The 21,020-nt window shown below is 58.3% G+C and overlaps 1 protein-coding gene across 2 annotated transcripts; it reads right to left on the bottom strand.

Moving 5' to 3' along the window:
* Window positions 1–255: 255 nt before the first annotated feature.
* ITGB3 (integrin subunit beta 3) lies at window positions 256–21,020 on the bottom strand. 2 transcript variants are annotated; one of them, XM_005238808.4, is made up of 15 exons: window positions 20,680–21,020; window positions 15,479–15,564; window positions 11,028–11,220; window positions 8,754–9,006; window positions 8,080–8,242; window positions 7,316–7,477; window positions 7,062–7,157; window positions 6,779–6,868; window positions 6,265–6,399; window positions 5,408–5,837; window positions 2,945–3,167; window positions 2,621–2,721; window positions 2,375–2,494; window positions 1,166–1,332; window positions 256–420 (listed from the first exon to the last, which is right to left on the bottom strand). In XM_005238808.4, the coding sequence occupies exons 1-15, from the start codon at window positions 20,735–20,737 to the stop codon at window positions 352–354; spliced, it is 2,346 nt and encodes a 781-aa protein (XP_005238865.1). In that variant the 5' UTR covers window positions 20,738–21,020; the 3' UTR covers window positions 256–351. The 2 variants fall into 2 exon arrangements, with proteins under 2 accessions (XP_005238865.1, XP_027644494.1); XM_027788693.2 differs by lacking the exon at window positions 20,680–21,020 and adding an exon at window positions 19,599–19,910.

Genomic DNA, 21,020 nt, shown 5'->3' with positions numbered 1-21,020 from the left:
CGCACGGTTCGAGCAGCCGCTCCTGAAATCCACTTGGCCCAATGAGCACCTAACCCTTCACAGACTCGCCAGGCAGAGAAAGTCCCATTTCTCCGTGTTCAGTGTATGGAGGGGCCGCCAGCTCCTGCGGGGCGACCCGCTGAGGTAAGGAGAGGTTTGCTGCAGAAAGCACGTCCCTGCAGTTACAGTGGGGTGATGGACAACAGGGCTTCAGAGGCGGTCGAGGGATTGTTAAATTACACGCAGACACACTCACACATGCAGACGCACGCAAGCTCTTCTGTAAACTGGACTCCAGAAGGTCCTGTGGATCCTTGGCTGATCCCACAGCCAGCGCTGGATGTGGCATCCTTACATGTTCCCGCGGTACGTGATGTTGGTGAAGGTAGACGTAGCCTCCTTGTATAGAGGGTTGTGGCCCTGGAAGAAGAAGGAACAAGAACATCATCACTTTGCGCTTGGCATCAGCATTCGTTCTCCTTTACAGCTGGGGAAACTGAGGCACCATTTCAGCATCGAGTGGTGGATCCACGTCTCCACTCGAGGCTCTGGCCGTGCAGTTTAATGGCTCTCCATTAGGTTTCATGGGGGAGAGCAAGGAAAAGCTGCTGCGGAGGAGAGGCGAGGCAGCAGGAGCTCAGGAGGCGAGAGGCCTCCCGGTGGGGTGGGATGGAGTGGCTCTTTCCCTTCCCTCTGGAGAGGGGGGAGGGGGGGCGCAGGCACCGGTGCTGCCCCAGCCCCTTCCCTTGTGCTCGGGGTGCCTCAGCCCTTCCAGCACCCCGTGGCAGGAGGGACCTTCCGCCTCGCCCACGGGATGGAAAGGCTGGTGTGGGCAGTGAGTAAGAGGGTCACGCTGGTGACAAACGTTTGGGATGTGCTGGAGGTGAGAAAATCATCTGGAACATCTGCTGTCACCTATGCACAGCCCCTGGGACCGCAGCGGGCTTGGGGAAGGGGTGTCCAGGCTGGCAGTGTCACCCCGTGTCCTGCCTGTGACACTGTGCCATGCTCCAGGGAGGGATGGGGCAAGCAGGTCCCTGAGGACTACGCCCTGGGACCACAGACAGCAGCTGGGCTCTCCTGCTGGGAGCACCGGGATCTGGATCCACTCAGCCCACGGGATTCAGGGGCTCCTGCCCAGCACACCCAACCCGCTGCCCCTCACCGTGTCCCACTTGGCCCTGGCCTTCTCCTCCTCGAAACGGGCGAATTCCCGGCGGTCGTGGATGGTGATGAGGAGCTTCCAGATGAGCAGGGCGGTGAGGCCGATGAGCAGGATGGCACCCATCACGGAGAGCAGGACCACCAGGACGTCTGGCCCCTTTGGGCAGTCTGGAGGAGGGAGGAGGGCAGGGTTGGGAGGGCTCAGCACCCCTTGGACAATTAAAAGCAGCTCTGGGGCTGCCTGGCCGTGGGTACATGGAGCTCCTCTGGTCTCAGGAGGGCTTCATCCTGCCCTGTTAAGGAGCAGGAGCCTCCAGCCCTGAACACAGCAGGCTCTGTAACGGAGGGTCCCATCCGTGGGGTGCACGTGCAGGACTCCTGTCTGTAGGGCGAGGTCTGCACCCACGCCTGGAGCAGCCCAAGGGGTTGCTGGGGTGCCAAGCTGGGGCATCACCGCTCACACCCATGGCAGAGGATGACATCAGTGACCAAGTCATCCCCAAGCCACCAGCCCGGCTGACACCCCGCATTGCCCCCGCTTCCTGGATGTGTGTCAACACCGCGCTGCCAAACCGGGGTGGCGAGATCTGGTGCAAACCCCAGCAGCTGCCCCGGCCCCTGCCTGCCTCCCCTCTGCCGGCACAGGGGCTGCGGAGGGTGGGCTGCAGCCCTGCCGAGGGCAGGCAGTTGTAAGGAGAGCTGGCAGCTGCCCTCCTGGCTCTGCTTTCCAAGGATCTGTAGCCACACAGCCCCTGGCTCAGCTGGAAATCAGACCTGGAGGTCGCCGGAGACCCCGGGGGCTGCTCTGCGTGGCAGGGGGCTGCTGTATCCCAGCCCTGGGATGCAGCCGCGGTGTGGCTAGCAGGAGCCAGCTCTTCCCTGCTTCTCGAGAAAAATCACACCCATGGAGTCAAAAACGGGATCAGGGTGGTGGGAAGGTTGAGCCCCCGTCCTTGGCCTCACTGTGGGGGTGAAATAAGTGAGCAAGGTGGTGGGGAAATGTGAGACAGAGGCAGGAAATCACAGCCCCGGTGGCACGGAGCAGGGAACAAAGCGGCTCTGTAACCCCTCTCAGCCCCCCACCGCAGCACCCCGTGAGCCTGGCTGGGGTGGGAGCTATGAAGGGCACTCAGAACCCTCCCATTCAGCGCAGAAAGGCAGCACGGCACGCTCTGCATCCCCCAGCCCGACCACAGCAGCTGGGTCTTACCAGGCTCCTCGATAACGTAGAGGATGGACTTGCCGCTGGCATCCTCGTAGTACTGGAACCGCACCACGCAGTCGTCCTCGTCCTTGTAGGTGCAGTTCACAGCATCCTTGCCCCTGTCACCTGCCAGAGCGAGAGGCTCAGAGCCCCCCGTGCCAGGGGGATGCACATGCGGAGGGAAAGCTGAGGGCATACGCAGCCCCCTGGATTTCCACGCTTTCGGGCAGGGCGTTGGGTCTCCTCTCTTACCCAGCTGCTGCACCGTCTCGATCTCGTCGCGGCACATGCGGCTGCAGGACTGCTGCTGCGCCAGCGTTCCCCGCTCAAACTTCTTGCACTCCACGCAATCCCTGAGGAAGAGGAGGGAGGTACCGTGAGCTCCCCCGTGCTCTCCCCAGGGAAGCATCATACCTTTCGGTCTGAGGCTGCGGAAATTGCTGCAATCCCAACCAAGCTGGGCTGCAGCTGGTGAGAGCTCCTGCTGCCGGCTCCCTGGTGGTGTATGACCCATCCCAGCTCTCTGCCGGCTGCCCCATGGGGTATGACCTGTCCCAGCTCTCTGCTCGCTCTCACTTTTTGATGGTGCAGGCGTCCGGGCACGTGGGACACTTCTCGCAGGTGTCGCCATAGGATCCAGGCTGGGTGCAGTCGCACTTGCCGCAGACGCAGGAGCCGTGGCCACTGCACACCAGCCCGTTGCTGGACATGCACGTGTCGGTGCGGGTGGTGCAGTTGCAGTAGTCACCGGTCCAGTCCGAGTCACACAGACAGTCACCGCAGCTGCACTGCCCGTGGCCTGGGGACAACGCAGAAGGCATCAGAACCCTCGTGTGTCCCCACAGATCCCGTTAGCAGTCACCCATCTGGGATACCTGTGCACCCAGAGTGGCAGCTCCACCTCCGTCAGCACGGCAGAGCGGACCGGCCGCCCAGGACAGCCCCTTTCCACCGCCCTGGGGTGGCGCGCACAAAACTCACATCAAACCTCAACCTTCACTGTGTCCCCAGCACTCCTCGTATTTCACCCAAACAAGAAAAAAACTGTCAGATTTCAGGCTGAGCTGCCCCAGCTCTGGCAGGTTGGCTGCAACAGCTGGAGATGCTCCATCAGATGCATCTCTGAGCAAACTTCGGCTTTTAACTTTAGATTGAGTCAGAACATCTGGTCAAACCCCCCAAATCCCACTCGTTTCCCAGTCCCAGACCAGGCAGGGGAAGCTGATTGCTGGGAAAAGCCCGACAAGCTCTGCACACTCGCCGAGACTGGTTTAATCAGACAGACAGACAGACGTGCTCAAATCCTGCCAAAGCCTGGAGCTATTTGGGCTGATTCCTGCTCAAAGACAAGACACGGTAAACGGAGGAAACACCACGGAGCTGGCACGTGCCAACCCATCCCCATCCCCGACCGCACCGGGGTGCATCGGGAATGCTGCTCCTGGCGAGGCATCAGCTGGGCACCAACCCACCACGGCCTTGGAGGCACCAGCGTGAGAAATTAATGTGTAACCCCGTTAACGAGGAACTAGGGCTGAGTCACAGGAAAACGGTGCCGCACCGGGTGACGGGGCATGGAAACAGACGGGGAGGCTGGGGAGAAGTGGCTCAGTGGGACGGGATGGATGCCAACGGGGTCAGACAGGTCAGGTTAATTAACAGCTCGCCCAGGCTGGAGGCAGTGCTTCATCATCGCCCTTCATCCCTCCTGCCCAGGCCTTGTGCAAACAGGCAGCGGGAGCAGGGGGAGGTCCCGGCTCCCCAGGGGCATCGAGGACACGGACTGTTCGGAGCTGGGAAAAACCCCAGTTCCCGGCGCCGTTCTCAGCAGGCTGTTAAGACAAGGGATCAATCCCAGCGGCGCAGAGCAGCCCTGAGCCAGGAACTGGGCTGAGGGGCAGGTGGGGTCCCAAAAAACTCGATTTGGAGATGTTGGGAAGCAGGAACCTGGTCATCTGGCCAGCAGGTTTCATATCCCCAGCCCTGGGCTCCAGCAGAGTGGGATCAGCTTTGGGCACTGATGTTTTCTTGAGGATCGGGGGGCTTGCAGCAGGAAAGGGGTGGCTTTTCTGGCACTGTGTTAGCAGCTGCCTCACCTGGGCTCACGGAGGGAGGCTGGGGATAGGAAAGGGAGGGGGTACCCCTCTGTCATTCCCCCCTTGAATCACACTTGGGATGCTCTGCTCCTGGACGGGACATGCCACCGCTTCATGTCTCAGTCTCAGGCGCTGCCACCCCTCCCACATCCTCTCCCACATCCTCTCAAAAAGCCAGGAGATGGGGCAGAGCCCTGGGGTTCACTCAGGCCTTCGGTGCTTACTGGTGGGAGAAACCCTGGGTGGGGATTTCCTGATGGGGAAGAGACCCTGGCACATCAGGACGCAAGAAAATGCTTTGGGACGGGTGTTTTGCAGAGAGGGGCTCCTTCCCCAGCCCCTGGCATGGGAGAAATACTCAGGGACCCGCTCCTCTCCCCGGTGCTGAGAGCAGCAGCAGCCAGGGCGCCTGGCAGCAGGTGGAAGAGATGAATATTCAGGAGCGGACAGGCTTCAAGCCAGCGATGGGGGAGGATTTACTTCCCCAATGCTTTTTCCAACAGGGAGCCTTCAAGAACTGGGTGGAGGAGAAAAGTTGCCTCTCCCCAGCCTTCTCCCTCCATCCTGGGGTTTCCTCCTGCAGAGCAATGCCTCTGACGTGCGGGGGGCTGCAATGTGAGCAGGGTCCCTGCCCTGTGCACCCCGGGGCTGCTTCCTTGGGTGCCCCCCAGCCCACTCAGGGACTCCCGAGCCCAAGTAGGGACAGAGGTCTGCTTTTTAACCCTCTGGCCCATCACCCCCCCCAACAGCTATCGGGCACGGGAGGTGACACCAGCTGCCAAAAAGGGAGTCATTCCCCTGGCATCGCTCCAGACCCAGGGCTGCTCCAGCGAGGGAGCTGGAGGTGGGGACAACGCATGGGACAAGCCCCAGAGGAGCCGGTGTCGGTGTCGTCCTCCTCCGTGAGCTCGGGCAGCGCAAGCGCCCGGATCCCAGCACTCACCTGAGCACATTTGGCCCTTGAAGCGGACGCAGGAGAAGTCGTCGCATTCGCAGTACTTGCCCGTCACCTTCCCGAAATCGCTGCTGTGGCACACGCACTGCCCGCAGATGCACTCGCCGCGCTGGCTGCAGAGGGGCTGGCCTGGCCGGGGGCTGCAGTTGTCCTGCTGCGAGGGGTTGTACTCCTCCTCCGAGCACTCGCAGTGCGAGCCCAGGCGCCCGGGGTTGCAGCGGCACACGCCGCACTCCAGCGTGCCGTTGCCTCGGCTGCAGGACGAGCTGTTGGCTTCGGCTTGGCCCTCGCAGTAGCAGTTGCAGCTGAAGTTCACCATCACCGTCAGGCTGTCCTTGAAGCCCACGGGTTTGATGGTGAAGGATTTCTGCCGCTCCCGTGGGCAGCCCCGCACCTTGGCCTCGATACTGAAGCTCACCTGGAAGGCAAGAGGGTGCATCGGGGTGTCAGTACCACCAGCATGGTATTGGGGTACCTGCTCCACTCCGTCCCCCAGCTTTAGGAGCCCAGAAATGGGACCCACCATTTGGCTACAAAGGCAAATAGCCCTCTTGGGGCTTTTCGAAGCTGTCCTGGCATGGTCTGGACCAGGCACCTGCCTGCCACAGCTAAATCCCATGCACTGTGGCCAGCGGTGAGACTGAGCTAGAGGACCACAGAGTCTGCATCCAGCAGGCTCAAAAAAGCATTTTCCCCCTTGCACCCACCCAGCTGGGCCCCTCTCTGCACTGCAGAGGTTACAGGGCTCGTGTCACCCAGTGGGTGCTGGAGGAAAGTGTCAGATGAGCTGGCAGCACTGCTACGTGGAGGGGGAGAAAAACCAGTCCCACGAGCTGGATCCTCACCGTGTCCCCGATCTTGAGCCCCACGCAGGACTTGAGCCCAGGGATGACCTCGTCGTTGAGGCAGGTTGCGTTGAAGGCCAGGGACAGCTCTTCGGGGAGGTCACGCACCTCCAGCTCCACCTTGGAGCGGATTTTCTAGGGGAGGAGAGAGGAACAATGAAGATGACAGCACAGGCTGGGCAGGGCTCGGTCCTGGGAGGGGTCCCCCCGAGCACCCCAGCGATGTTCTCACGCAGAGGGGAAAGCAGCCAAGTGCCCCGAGTCTTTCTCAGGACTCAGCTACGTCATCCCCCACAGAGAAATGCCTTCGAGGATAGAAGGGGCAGCGAGCACAGTGATCGCCCTTCCCCAGGGTCCCCGCACGCAGGGGTGGAGGCAGATGCTCACAGCTGGTGCAGGGAGGATGCTCGGGGTTGGGGGAGCTGCCAGATCTGTCTGGGCTGTTTGCAGTGTGAAGCAGTGGTTATTTTGGGAGGGAGAAAGTGGCTGCGGGGCCATCACACTGCACACTCACCCCATAGGAGTCCACTATGAGCTGCAGGACATTGCTGGAGTCTCTGGACAAGGTGCCCACGGTTGTGCCTGGGATCAGCTCGCTGTAGTTCTGGAGAAATATCATAAGCGTGGGCTGCTCGTGATGGGTGAATGTGCCACTGCTGGGCCAAACCCTGTCCGGGCACACGGGAACTTCCCAGGGAGCTTTGATAGGGCAGGAGACCACCCAAGGCCAGCCGCAAAGGGTGCTCCTCAGGACCCACCAGCCCGCCAAGAAGGTGGCTTTGCATAGCAGCTCTTACCTGGTAGAGGCCAACAACTGTGTCTGTCACAGCAAAGATCAAGTTGATGTTCTTCTGTGAGAGTTTCTCAGTCATCAGACCCAGAGAGGGATAGTCCTGGGGAAGAGGAGAAGCTATACCCTAGGAACATGCACCCCCAACCACCCTGGTCCCCATCACGCTCTCCAACCGCAGCTGGACCACCTTTCCCATCCCACGGGGATCCTCAACAGGAGCTCTGGGCTCCACAACCCCACACAGGGGTCAGCATTTACCAGTGTGGTGGAGGCAGAGTAGAAATTATCCTTGTTGATGTGGCACTGGGCATCATTGGGCTGCACGATGCCGGCCAGCCTGCCATCCAGCGCGATGTGGGTCTTGGCATCCGTGGTGAAGACCAGTAGGTGGGAAGCATCGTTCCTCCAGCCGATTTTCTCCTGCAGCGAAAGGCAGCTCCCAGTTGTGCGGCAGCACGCACCGAGGGCAGCCCTACGTGCCAGCGCCCCACAACCATCTTTGCTGCCACCTCGGGTCACGGCTTGGCCGCAGGGACCAGCCTGACACTGCAGAGGGAAGCGAGGGCAGTCGCCCTCCCAGGGAAGTGCTGGGGTGGTGGGGTGGGCTGTGGAGCCTGGCAGGTGGGCATGGGCTGCTGGTACAGGTGAAAGACAGGTTTTAATTTGCTAGAGTGTTAATCAAGGTGGCTAATGACTGGGGGACGCGACCCCTCCCATTTCCAGCAAAACCAAGGTGCAGGCACAGGAGATGATGTCCCTTCTGGGCTGGTTACTGCAGGGCTGACGTGGGATCACCTGCTCCTTTCTCCCCCCAGGACCACCTATGGGCCCTGCTCTTCCCTTGCCTTGGCTATTGGTCTAGAAATGTCCTAGTTGAGATGTTCACGCTCTCCAGATCTGAGCCCCAGCGCAGCTCCACAGGGCTTATTATGGTCCTGGTGGGGTTGGGTGGTCTCTGCCAACCCATCAGGCCCAGCCTGATGACCCTCTCCTGGCCCCAGTCAGATCTTCTTGCCCCTTACGTCGCACACGGTGGCCTGGATGATGGCATCGAAGCCGCCCTCGGGTGCGTCACGGTTCCGTGAGACACTCTGCTTCCGCACCTCCTCATTGAAACGGGTCACCTCGTCCGTGAGCGACAGGACGTGTTTGTAGCCAAACATGGGCAGGCAGGTTTCCCCAATCCTGCAGGAGAAAAGCAGTCAGGGTGTGATGCTCACAGGGCTCTTCCAGCTCCCATCCCTGCCCTGCACCCATCTCGCATCCCGTGGTCCCATCCAGGATGCGTTGGAGGCACCCAACCACCCCAGGAGCCTGAGGACACAGCCAGAGGCTGGTGAAGGACCTTTTAAAAACCAGCCACATGTTCTAGAGATGCTGGGCCCAGGTCAGCTCCCAGCCTCTGTCCTGCTGGGGTTTTTAGGAGTCCCTTTTTTTGACCCTCTACATCTCTCCTGAAAAAATGGTGTCAACCCAATTGTTCCCTTAAAAGCTTTTCAGTGACAACGATACTTTTAGTTTAGACCTGCTGTTGCTCCCTGTGCCAGCAGAACGTGCATCACAACCAGGTTTAATTCTGCCCAAAAGAAGGCGCCCAGCTCCCTGCTGAAATCCATTGGTATGGATCTCCAGCCACGTTCCAGTGATGTCCCATTAACTTCTGGCCCTTAGAGGACTTCCTCAGCCTGGAACTTACTCATAGCAAGGGTTTGTGATGGCTTGTGGAGGAGAGATATACATGTAGGGGGAAATAGGCTTGTCCACAAAGGCCCCAAAGCCGATGCGGAGGTTGCTGGTAAGCTTGCGCATCTCACTGGCCAGGTTTGTGCCCAGATTCTGGATGTTCCTCAGATCGTCCTTCATGGAGTTGGACAGGTCCATCAGGTAGTAGATGTCCACGGGGTAGTCTTCCACTTGACGCACTTGGACACGAAAGGTCTGGGAGTCATCTGTAATGTGACAAGGCAGCGGGGTGAGAGATCCGCTCCCGGGAGGAGCCACGGGGGCTCACCACAGGGCTAGGGAGAAAGCCTGTGGGGTCAGCAGGAGCCAAGGAGGTGGCTTAAAGCTGCTGGAAGGAGAACACCACAGTTAAACAGACCCAGGGGTAAAGCCCTCAGGGCAGGGTGCTGGTGGGAGGTGTGCCATGCACCCCTTGGAGATGTGAATGTGGCGTTTGGGTCCTGTTCTCCAGACCTGTGGTGGCCAGGCTGTGAGCAGATCCTCCCTCTCCGAGCTGACCCCCAGGGTGCCCTGCACGAACAGTGTGACCAACACGGTTGGATAGAGAGGGTGAAACACCCGGCAGGTGGGCAGCAGGTCTGCAGGGATTGCCAGGGGCTGCCTGGCTGCTTCAGACTTCTCCGAGCTCCCAAGGGACTCCAGGCACCTCCCAGGGCCTCCCCCATCCCTGTTCCTTCCCTTTCCTCTTGGCTCCTCCCAGCTCCTTCTGGGAAATTGTTAGTGAAACATTTTCCAATGAAACAAAAACCTCCTTAGACAAAACCTTCTGGGGAACAGGCCAGTTTTGATGACTTTTGCACTTAAAAAACCCAAAAAAGCTAAAAATGCTTTGGGTTGATGTTTTCATTCTGCCTTTTAAAAAACACAAAGGTTCTTTCTTGCTGCTCTTTGAAACAGCTTCTTTGAAATGTAAACTGGGGCACAGCTGCAGCTTTCTCAGAACACCTCAAATGTTGAGGAAAAAAGCTTTAATTGGGCTTAAATTGTTACTGTTTTCATATTCCCTTCTAAACTGGTGTGTCGCCTTCTGACTTTCAGGATGGAGAAAGTCGAGAGCCTCCGTCCCCTTCCAGGAGCACCACCACACAGGCAGGGGTCCCAGCTTTGTGCTCACACAGCAGCTTTCCTCCTTGTTGAGCTAAAACCACAAGGACTCCAAGTTTGTGGAACGTGGGCTGTGACTTGTCCTGCTTATATCCTCCAGCGTTTGGTCTTGATTCATGAGTCAAGGCAGATGACTTATGCTAAGCCTTGGCTGGGCAGAGATGGTATCAGGCTGGGGGTGGGTGGGGTGTCTTCTTCTGCATCCAAGGAACAGAGACTCAGGGCATTGCACCCTGCCTCTGTTCCTCTCCAGAGCAGCACACCTCCTGCCTCCTGCCACAGCTTTAGACCTGAACAGAGCAAGGGCCACCGAGCAGCCACATGTCCCCATGGCATCGGATGTCCCCATTGCATTGGGACACTTCAGACTGCCGTCATTCAGGTGGGACAGGACTCTTGGCCAGGCCCAGGGACGAACACAGCATGCCACGTGCTATCGGCCACCAGTACCTGGCCCCAGGGCTTGACTGAGCACAAGGAACCAAAATTGTTCCTGCTGAGCCTGGAAGAGCCATCGGTGAGTGGAAGGCTGGGGGTGGGCTACTCGCAGGGCAGAGCAGGGCGATGGTATCACTCACTCCGTGTTCCCCAAACCAGTTTTGTAACCTTGGGCAAGTGGCGTTTGTTAGTTTTGCCTCCTGCCTGGCACGGTTTGAAACTCCTCAGCGCTGGCAAACAACCATAACAGTCAGTTGGCTCCAGTTTGCCTGGCTGAAATGAGCCTGGGAAATTACAGCGACCTGTTGGTATTCCAACCCTGCCAGCTGCTCCACAGCTTATAAGAGACGAGCTGACCTCCACCGAGGCGTTCAGAGCGCAGCAGCAGTAGCTGACATCTAAAAGGCTTTATAAAAGAAGCTTCTTGTTGAAGTTGCATCCTGCCCTGCCCCTCAGGATACACAGGATTGATCCAAGAGACTGAACAGCAGAGAACAGCTTGCAGCCAGCCTAGCTGCCCACCAGGGATGCGCCTGGAGGGTCGGTGCAGCCCCCAGCTTGGCCTTGCCCTTGATGGACACAAGACAGCTATAGCCATGGCCATAGCGATGGCTCATCCGTTGCTTGAGCCTTTGGGTTATTTCCCACTACATCTCCCGCTCCCACAGCAGCTGGGGGGTCTTACCCGGCCGCAGGTTCAGCTGTATTTTCTGGGGGCTCATCTGGGTGGTGGTGGAGCCCCCCGAGCCCTTGTTGCTGAGGGGTCGGTCCTCCAGGATGGTTACGCTGCTGGTGGGGAACTCGATGTAGCCCTGCCCGCAGCCGTTTCGCAGGAGGTTGGCACGCAGGTCACAGCGAGGGGACGACTGCAACATGACCTGCAGGAGAGGGACACGGTCAGGACCCAGGTGCCCCCAGGGTTAAGGAGAGACCCCCAGCTTTATCACACCTAACGCAAGAGCAGGATAAGAGGCTTTTGGGGGCCCATGGTCTCTCCTCAAAGGAGGTTGCAGGCAGAGGGGATCCAGGACCAACAAGTCCTGCTGGGGTTCAGAGAAGGTTCTGGTCTGTTGTGCTCTGCGGCAGAGCTCAGCACCTCCGCCAAGGAGCGATGGATAACATATCCCTGCCAAACCCCATCCTGACTCCCGGCAGCTGGAACCTCAGCTTTGGGTTTTGGCAAAGCTAAAAGGAAAGCGCCTCTATGTGGGATGGTTGAATTGGGTGAGGCGGGATGTGAAGATGGCAGGCTGGGGGTGAGGGGCAGAGCCCGGGACTTTTTTTTGTTGTTTTCTAAACTTTGGCAAAAGGCAAGGCACCTTTTCCCTCCATTTTCTCATCACGTTCCCTTAGAAGTCCTGCTGCGAGCAGGGAAAAGCCCGCTGCGGGTGAGCCCATCGCAGGGAATGGCGCTCAGTTCCTGCCTGAGAACGGGTCAGGCTTATCTGCAGCTCTCCAGCTTCCTGCCGGGTGAGCTGGCTGGGGGAGAGGAGAACCAAAAAAGGAGCAAAAAGGCAACGGGGCTGCAGGAGCAGCCGTCAAGTGCCCATCAGGGGCAGGAAGCCCAAAGCGTGGAGTCACGGTGGGGCTCTGGCCCCGTCCTTCCTTTCCTAGAAAGCTCCCGGCTTCTCGCCCTTATCACGGCACGTCAGAAGGGCTCCCGTCCTTTTGGTTTCTCATGAAGACAAATATGGGAAGAATTTCTTTCCCAGCCCAACACTGCCAGGATCTGCTGCTGTACATTCCCAGCCAGGCAGCAGCCACCCTCCCCTCCAAAAGGTTTCTCCATTTCCCTCCCACAGCCTAAAACTTTCTACATTCACAGCCCCGCAGCAGATGACCAGCACAGCCTTTCCCTGCAGCAAAGGGGGGTGGCACAGGTCCTGCTGGGGCTGGTTCAGCTCCCTCCGGGCTCCTGGGAAGCTGGATCCCGATGCCGCAGCCCCCCAGCACCGGAGCGGCTCCCCATCCAGGCCATCATCTCCCCCAGCTCCCGGCTGGCTGAACCCCGGAGCAAATGCGTGTGTTTGACAGAAACAAGTAGAAAAATGCAAACAGTGTCAGAGGCCCTGGTTGGCCTACAGCCCTCTGGAAGTGGTGGCCAAGTGATAGCCAGAAAATACATCAGCAGGCGTGTTCTCCCCCGCGGCCCCCTGCTCCCACCCTCTCCGCCTGGACAGCATGCCGTGGGCGAAGAGGACAAGTCATCCCTCCAAATTAGCTCCATTGCATGCGCCCACCCCGCGGGGCTCCCTGCTGCGGGAAGAGGTGCCTGATTTACTCCAGATCCCATCAATCATCACCTACATTCCTGTCCCAGGCAGGGAAATCACTGGGAAAACATGCGGGTGAAAAAGAGGGCTGGGCAGACACGTTTTTAACTGTGGTGCTGGGCTCTTGGGCAATACCTGGAGATCCTGGGGAACTTCCAGGACCCAAAAGGGCACGCAGCACCTTCTGGGATCAGCATCATCATTCCTGCTGTGGGATTCCCATGGGGAAGCTATTTAACCCCAGGGCTGCATCCTTCTCCTTTCCCTGGAGCCCTAAATATTACAATTGACTCGGGAGTCACAGGAGCCGCCCCAGCCACAAAACTACTGCAAAAGACAAAGGAAAAAGTTATTGTGGCATCAAAGGGGCATTTGGCCACGAGGCCCTCGCAGCCCCCAGCCTGTATTTTACCCCAGTCTCCGCAGCCGTGCTGACTCAGCAACTGGGACACAGCCCCAGGTAGGACAACCCAGAGGCAGCCCAGGCTTGCTGGTGACAAACTCTGAGCGCAGGGACTTCGTCCACTGCCACACATGCAACAAACCCCACTTCCCTGCCAGCACAGCCCCGCCAGCACCAGCTCCCCACCGCAGAGATGCTGCGGGGGGGTGGATATCCCCACCCCGCTGTCAAAAGCCACCCCACAGCCCTTTGCAGGGATACTCCCCAGCTCCAGGATGGGAAAGCTGATGATTTTATCCCCTGGTGGCTGCCTCCAGACCCCGTGAGCGAGGGCAGGGTCAGGCAGGGGGCTGGCAGAGCCAGCTCCATCCCCCAGCTCCCTTGCTGCTGGGCAGGGAGGCTGCGGGAACTCATGCATCCCCACGGCTTCTCTGTTTTCAACCACACGCAGCATCAGCTTCTCTGCAGGAGAGCTCCTGGGAGCACCCAAAGAGAGACGTCTCTGCAGATGAAGCTAAAACCTTCCAGCAGCTTCTCTAAAATCAAAGCCTGGTCCAGCCTTGCCTCCACCTTTCCTCCAAGGGAACCACAGCGGGTGACATTTCAGTTGGGTGAGACCCTGGAAGACGTCATGATAGTCTCCAAAGGGATTTTAGAGCCACGTCTCAGTGTTAAGGTTCAGCTGACTTTTTCCAAAAGGAAAAGCGAGTGGATGGGCACATCTATTTGTGGGTAAGAGTGGTCAAAGTTTCTGAGAAATAAGTAAAATGCAATTCTCCTCTGCATCAGCACTCGGTGGGGTCAGTGATCGCAAGAAGCCTCAACGAAATCCGTCCATCCAAACCCAGGATGGAGCAGGAGTGGCTGATAACCCCCGGTCCTCGGGAAGGCCGCGCTGCTCGGCAAGGGCTGCAGTGGGAGCAGAAGCACAAATAAAGGCACTGTCCCTTTAAAAAAAAGGGGGGGGGGGGCACAGTATCAGAGACCTCCCCCACTCCAGGGAAATTAAACAAGCCCACAGAAAAAGCCCTCATTTGCTAAATTAAGACAATGTGGTCCAGATGTTGGAGGCAGAGTTGCTGAGCAGAGCTTGCACAGCCCGGCTCTCTGGGGGCCGCTTGCTGGCAGCGGGACGGCTCCCTCGCTGCTTGTCACGTCTGCCCATGAGCACAGCTCTGAGCAGCACTGGAAATATTTCCTTTTTTGGAAACCTTTGCTGATCTGAAGGAAAAAAAAAAAGCTCATCACAGCCCCCACTGCAGTGTCAAGACACCAGCCCAGCCCAGGAGCAGAGGCTGGGAAGGACGAGCCCAGCCCAGCCAGCCATTCCCCTCCGGAGAGGGGAGCAGGGTCCTTATCACCCTTCAGCCACTCCCCGCCGGAGATAAGATGGGGCACACAAGCATCTTTATCCACACCGAGATCCCGGCTATCCGCTGGGCACAGCAAGCGGAGGCACCCCCCCCAGCTACACGCTGACCCCAAAGCATCAGGCCACGGGGGCATGATCCAGCAGCGTTTTCCAGCTTGGATCGCTTTCCCCCATTCTTTCCCTAGTCCAAGTGGGCACCACGGGCACAGCTGGAGGAAGCAGAGCTTCAGGGATGGAGAAGCAGAAAACAAGGAAAGCCTTGCCAGAGGGGGAACGGGCTCTGGCCGCAAAGCCCAGGAGGAGGTTTCATCACCTCTCCCCATCCCAGCCTCACCTCCCCAGTCGCTGCCCTGGGGCTGCTCTCCCACTGCTGGGAAACTCCCTCCTTTTACCTCCCTGACGGACTAACCCCCAGGGCTGCATTTTTGGAGGGGAGCGTGGCAGATGTCCCCAGGCTCCCACCTACCCAGACAGGGTGATTTCAGAACCACAACTCAGTTCTCACATCCTCTTTAGCTCAGTAACCAAAACTAGACACCTTGTCTTCCGTTCCCTCTCTTTACAATGAAAAAAAAAAAAAAAAAAAGGGGTTTTGAACCCAAACCCTAACTTCTAATCAGTATTTTTCTTCCTCCCTCTAGGCTTCCTTCCCTTTCCGGTCCTTCTAACATTTAAGCTCCTTTAGCCAGAGCTTCACGATGGGTTTTCAAAAAGGAAACCAAAAATAAAGTAAGTTTTCAAATGTACATTTTTTGAAAGACAAAGTGAATTCCCAGTTGAAACATCAGCATTTCCCAGCCACCTTGACGTGGCTCCCACCACCTCCCAGGTGAGGGGCAGATTTTCAGAGCAAGGCAGGAGCAGGCAGCACGAGCCCTGTGATGTATGCACGTCTCGAGCTGTGGTCTGAGCCACATGCCACCGAGGAATGTTTTAGACACAGCGGGAACAGATGGAGACCGAGGTTGTGGCTGTAACGCAGGGATCAGCGCCCATCACACAACCCAGAGGCTCATCCCTTCCTACACACCCCCTGTCCGGCTCGGGGACCCGCTTCAGCCCTTTCTCAGCCGCCCCCCAGCTCTTACCTCTGCAGAGCACCAGGCGCAGAGGGGGCTCACGGCCAGGCACTGCTTGCAGGAGTTCACCCCGCGGGTGGTGCAGATGTTACCCCCTGAAACAGCAAAACAGAGAGCGGTTACAGCCTGCAGAACCCGGGGCTCACATGCCCTGAAGTCCCACTGCTCAGCCGACACCTTCAGGAGCAGACACAGCCCCTCTACTCCGACCCCTTTCCCAGCCCCAGGTGCTGCCTCTTGGCCCCTTTTATAACCACCTCCCCAGCCTGCTACCAGCTGGGCTTCATCCTGCTCAGGACTGAGCACCAGTTCCTATCTGCCAGCTCCTTACTGGTCCCTCCATCCCTGCAATGGTGCGTGTGTTGGAGTGAAGCCCCCACCGCTGGCAGGGAGGGCGCAGGCGTCTCCCCTTGTGCCTCCCAGCAAACAGCCTGGGGCAGCAGGGAGGGGGCCGTTCCCAGGGGTGCAGCGTGTACCCGCAGCCCCCCAGGCGGGTGGGGTACCGCCACAGCTTCCCACCGCCCCTGACCCGGGGGGGTCAGTGCCACCTGGTGCAGATGGTAAACTCAGTGGGTGATCTCGGCTCGGGTTCAAACCCAGGGAAGGGAGGGGAGGGAGAGGGCATGAGTCCGGAGACACGCTGGTGGCATTTTGTGCCGATGCGCTGGGCAAAGGCTGGGCTCTGTCCGGGGCAGCGGCCAAGGGGACTTTGGAAGACACGTGTTGGCACCAGTCGTGAAGGCCAGCGGCTCCGTGGTGGGGATTAAAGGGCCCCAAAATGCCCACAGGGGCCCTGGGGCAGCACCAGCGTTGGCCCGAGCAGAAGGAGCTCCTCCGGCAGAGCCAGGGCTGTGCCGCTCTGCGGTTCCTGCTGCGGCGAGCGGCGGGGAGCACGGCCGCAGTGGTGTCACCCTCAGCTCTTCCTCCCTCCTGGGGCACAAGCGTCTTGGCAGAGGTTTAGGATTCCCTGGGTAGAGCAGACCGCAGCCATGTGCCTGCTTGGCTGGGGGAACGCTGCAGCCTGGGGAGCCTGGGGGATGCTGGCGTGGAGCAGCGGGTGCTGGGGACTCCCCTTTGCCCCGTGTCCCCCCGTCCCCGCCCAGGGCTCTCCTGGGCAGCTGCAAGCAGAAAGCGCAGTGTTTTCTGCGGCGCAGGAAATGCAACACAAAGCAGAAAGGAAACAGTGGGACAATGTCGTCAGGTTTCTGGTCTGGGCAGAACCACAGCGATGGCATCACGTGCTCATGCCCACCAGTATGCAGCCTGGGAGTGTGAGCGTGCATGCGTGTCTGCGCGTGCGTGTGTGCATGGCAGCTGTGTGTGCTGCGTGTCACAGGTGTGTGTGTCTGTACAAGGCTGGTGTCACAGGCTGAGCTGGACACGCTGTGGCTGCCCTGAAGGGACGTGCTTGGGGACATGCCCCTGGGGCCAGTGGCCCCATCAGACCTCTGCCACCCACGCTCCTTGCTTGTCTCATGCAGGGGGACTAAATTAAATGCCCAGCTGCTGGCTCAGCACCACCTTTGGGGTGGATCTGCTCCCATATCTCTCTTTCTACACCAAAATACCCGGCTGTAGCATGCGAGGATGGGAAAGATTTGAAATTTAGCATTGTCCAAAAGAGCAACAGGTTGATCTCTGGTGCTTTCTGCACCAGGACACTGAGCGACGTGTTAGCAGCAACAGCGCATCCTTGGGTGGACAGGTCTGGATGGCCAGGGCTTGGCAGTGGGAAGGCAAAGGGCTCAGACAGCAGCAGCGGCACCAACAGCACCAGCTCCTGCTTCCCACGCCTGCTCCCGCTGCGTCCGTGTGAAATCCCTCCTGCCTTGCCAAGTGCCGGTGGCTGCAGCCCAGCACCGGGGCGCGTGCCTTGGATTTGCACCGTGCCGTGCAGCTGGGAGCCAGTTCCGCATGGCTGGCAGCAGCTCAGCCCTCCAGGGACAGCAGGGGAGGCATTACCCTGCCAGCCCTTGGGGACAGGGAAGGCCCTGGCAGCTCCAGATGCTTAGGATTAAACTCTTAGAGCTGCCAACCCTGGGGCCACATGCCCGAGCATGGGAACAGCCCCCAAAGCTGCAGGTCGCTGGGGAGCCCTGATGCTTGGATACCTGGACCAGCACCGTGTGCCACTGGTCAGGGATGGGGGGAGAGGTGCCAGGTAGCCACCAGCCCTGTTCCAGGATTTTCATTGCTTTCCACTCTCACGTCCCTCCCAGCAGCAGCCGTGTCCAGCTGCTGACTCACGGCCGCCGTGGCTAGGGGCAGGGTTATAGCACCTGGTACCACCAGCAATGCTCCTGGCCCAGTTTAATGCCAGGTTTGCTGAGGTTTGTTCCCTCTGCAGTGGGTTTAACTTGCCGTAGGAGGGTTTGGTCACCTGGCTCTGCCCCAGCACCCAGCTTGCTGGCAAAGTGCGGCGCTGACAAGGGTCCCTGGCACCCATGGGTGCTCCAGCCATGCTCCCAGAAAAGGGACAGGACCCAGGGCTCACACCAGCATCCGGGATGTGAGACGCACTGTGACTTCAGCCAAGTCACTCAGCCGCTGTCTGCCTCAGTTTCCCTTGTGCAGTACTAACCCTGCTGTCAGCAAGATCTGGCTGCACTGAAACATGATGTGGAGGATTTCCAAGCTCGTATCTGCCAGCCAAACCCTTGGCTGCCTCCTTTTTGCCTCTTCGTGCCGCGAAACCTGAGCTCTGGGGCTAATGAGCCCCAGGACTGTCCCTTTGGGCTGGAGAGCTCATCTGCTCTCCAGCATCTGGTACAAATTACCTCCTGCCTGTGCACAGCCTCTGGACCCCGGTGGTTTCCTTTCCTGCCCTCCTACTACGACCCCACAGCTCATGGGTCCTCGATCTCATGTCCCCCCTCCATGCTGGAGATGTAAACCCAATTTTCTGGTTGATTTTGGAACGAGGGCCACAAGCTGGGCTGTCCTGCCTGGGCAGAGCAGCGGCCGCATGGCTGGGGAGAAGCACATGGGGTTAACAGGGCTGCAGCATGGGGGTCCACAAGAGGGATGCTGCCATGTCCAAGGCCGCCCTGGGGTCTGCCCTTACCTCTGGCTTTGCCTGGGGGGTCCCTACAGGTCGGCACCTGCCCCAGACTCACGCAGCCCTGTGGTCCCCTTGGTCTCCATCTCTCCATAACCAAGACACATGCCTGGGGGTAGAGGACCCTTCCCCAACCTCCAGCACCATCCAGAGCCATTCTTGGCTGCGCTACACTGGGGGTCGGGTGGAGCATGGCCATCCCTTCCCCCTGGGAAGGGGCCGAAATCCCCCGGGCGCCAGTGGTAATTAACACAGGGCAGTTATCACCATCCAAACATGTGGCTGGTCCTGCCGCGAGCAGGCAGCTTCACCCCCTCCCTCACTGCGGGGAAATCTCTCTGTTCTGGCATTTCCAGCACTTGCTTGCCTGGCCCGGGGCAGGGCTGTGGTGTCGCGAGGGAGGTGGGCAGCGGGACCCCGGGGTGATGCAGGGCAAAAGCACAGGTGGAGGATGGGCAGCTTAAGCCCCCTCAGGTTTTGGCCCTGAGAGTGCCCAGCACCACTTCCCAGACTCAGGGCACTGCCTGGCTGTGAGCACGTTAACAAGATCCCAGCACAGCCTAAACTAATAAATTCTGTGTTTTTTCTTTACTTTCCCCCCCTCATTTTCTGGGGCTTGTTTTTCCAGCCATAAAAACTAATTAAACCCCAGTACAAAAGCTGCATTTTTTTTACCATGAAAGCAGCTGGTCTCATATAATGATCTGATCCTAAAAACTCAGGCTTTTAAAAAAAAATTCAATAACCCTAGCACATGAAATACAGGGAAACGGGAGGTAAACTGGGCAGCATGGGACCCACCCGCCTGGGGCTGGGCGGCATTGTGGCCCCAAGTGAGGTGAAATGATGCACTTAAATTACCCCAGACGCCTGTGGCTGAGCATTACCCTTCCCTGGCTGGAGAAAATTACTCAGTCCCCAATCTGCACTCTAAGTAACCCCTCTGCATACTGGAGGAGCCACCCATACACTTTGTTTTTTCCCCCTCTGCCAACTTGAGCAAGAATGTGCACGCAGAAAACTTGAGAAAGAGATTTCAGAAAACTCGATAAACACACAAACCATACTTACATCCTCTCTGGCCTTTCTGCTTGGCTCAGGGGTAAGGATTTGGGCTTTTCTGGCTGGTCTGCCCACACCATCCTGGGGCTCTTTTCTCTGAACCTCTCCCTGTCTGCCAACATCTTCCCGGAGATGGGATGCCCCAAGCTGAGCTCAGCTGATGACAGGCACCAGAGAAATCACTTGCACAGCCCCAAACTGCCGCTTTATAAACTCAGGCTCTTCCAGGGGTTATCCTATGTCCTGTACTGATGACAGCTCGCTCTGGCAGCAGATTGGAGCCTCAGGCTGTTCCTGGGAATTCACCGAAGTCTGGAATTCTTTAGACAGAACAACGTTGCCCCAACCCCCTTCGAGTCTGGCCTTGAAAACAATGGGACTGATTTATAAATCAGGACCTGAAAACCCCACACCAGTTTGCAGTTGCAGGATTTACTTTAAGCCCCACACCTGGGGAGGAGGCAGCACTCTTCTAGCCTGCTTCTCCACACTACAGATACTGGAAAATCTTTTTTTAAATAAAAACTATATTTGTCCTGAAGTCACCTGATGTCAGAAACCAGAGTTTTTAACGAAAAGCACTGGAACAGCATGAGAAAAAAATAACACAAGACAGCAACGCTGACATAAATACACCCCCTGCCCTTAAAATGACACGGACACAGTGGCTACTGCCCTGCAAACTCTCCCAGCCTATTTTCTGTTGATGAAGGACGGAGCACAAGTCACACCCCAGTCGTTCCATTACAAACCGGTACCCGGAGCCAAACACAACGTAGGTAGAGAAGAGAATATGAACTTGCCACACCCAGCGTGCAAATAACGCACCAAACCGTGTCTTGACCCTGTAACATCTTGGAGAAATGCTCCCAGCCCCGTCCCGGCCAAAACCCAACGGCTCGAGCGGTGCTTTGGGTTTGGGAGCCGTGCTGCAGTTTCAGGCTGCCAGCTCCCCCTCCGAGTGATTTTCCTGGGAAATCACAGACCCTGGGAATGCAGAAAGTCCTGGGATTTTCTGAAATAACAGGCAAGGTAATCACTAAATGACCTGGCTTTCAGCAAGCAACAATGCTATGGGCTATAAACCTACCCCAGCTGCCAGCAGCGCAGAGCATGAGGACCCCCAGAGTCATGTAGAGTTTTTCCATCTTCTCCTCCGAGCCCCGGACGTGGGGGACTTCGTGGACCAGCCCCGCCGTGAGCGATGGAGAGCAGCTCTGGGCCAGCTGGAGGTTTTGAGTAGTCCGAGAGATGAATCATGAGTCTGGGTGTATGACACACATGACGAGCGCGGCCGGCCGGAGGAAACTGCGCTGGCTCATCACTCAGTTTTGAGTGAGGCAGTGCCCCCGCCCGCTCTGCCTGCAGCTCCTCTTGGCTTTTTTTACTCGCTCAGCTCAGACAAGGACCTAATAAACGCTGGCAGCAAGT

This window comes from Falco peregrinus, chromosome 18 (genome assembly GCF_023634155.1).
Source record: "Falco peregrinus isolate bFalPer1 chromosome 18, bFalPer1.pri, whole genome shotgun sequence".
Classification (NCBI taxonomy): domain Eukaryota; kingdom Metazoa; phylum Chordata; class Aves; order Falconiformes; family Falconidae; genus Falco; species Falco peregrinus.
The sequence above is the reverse complement of the archived record's forward strand: the minus strand, read 5'-3'. Positions and strand labels throughout refer to the sequence as shown.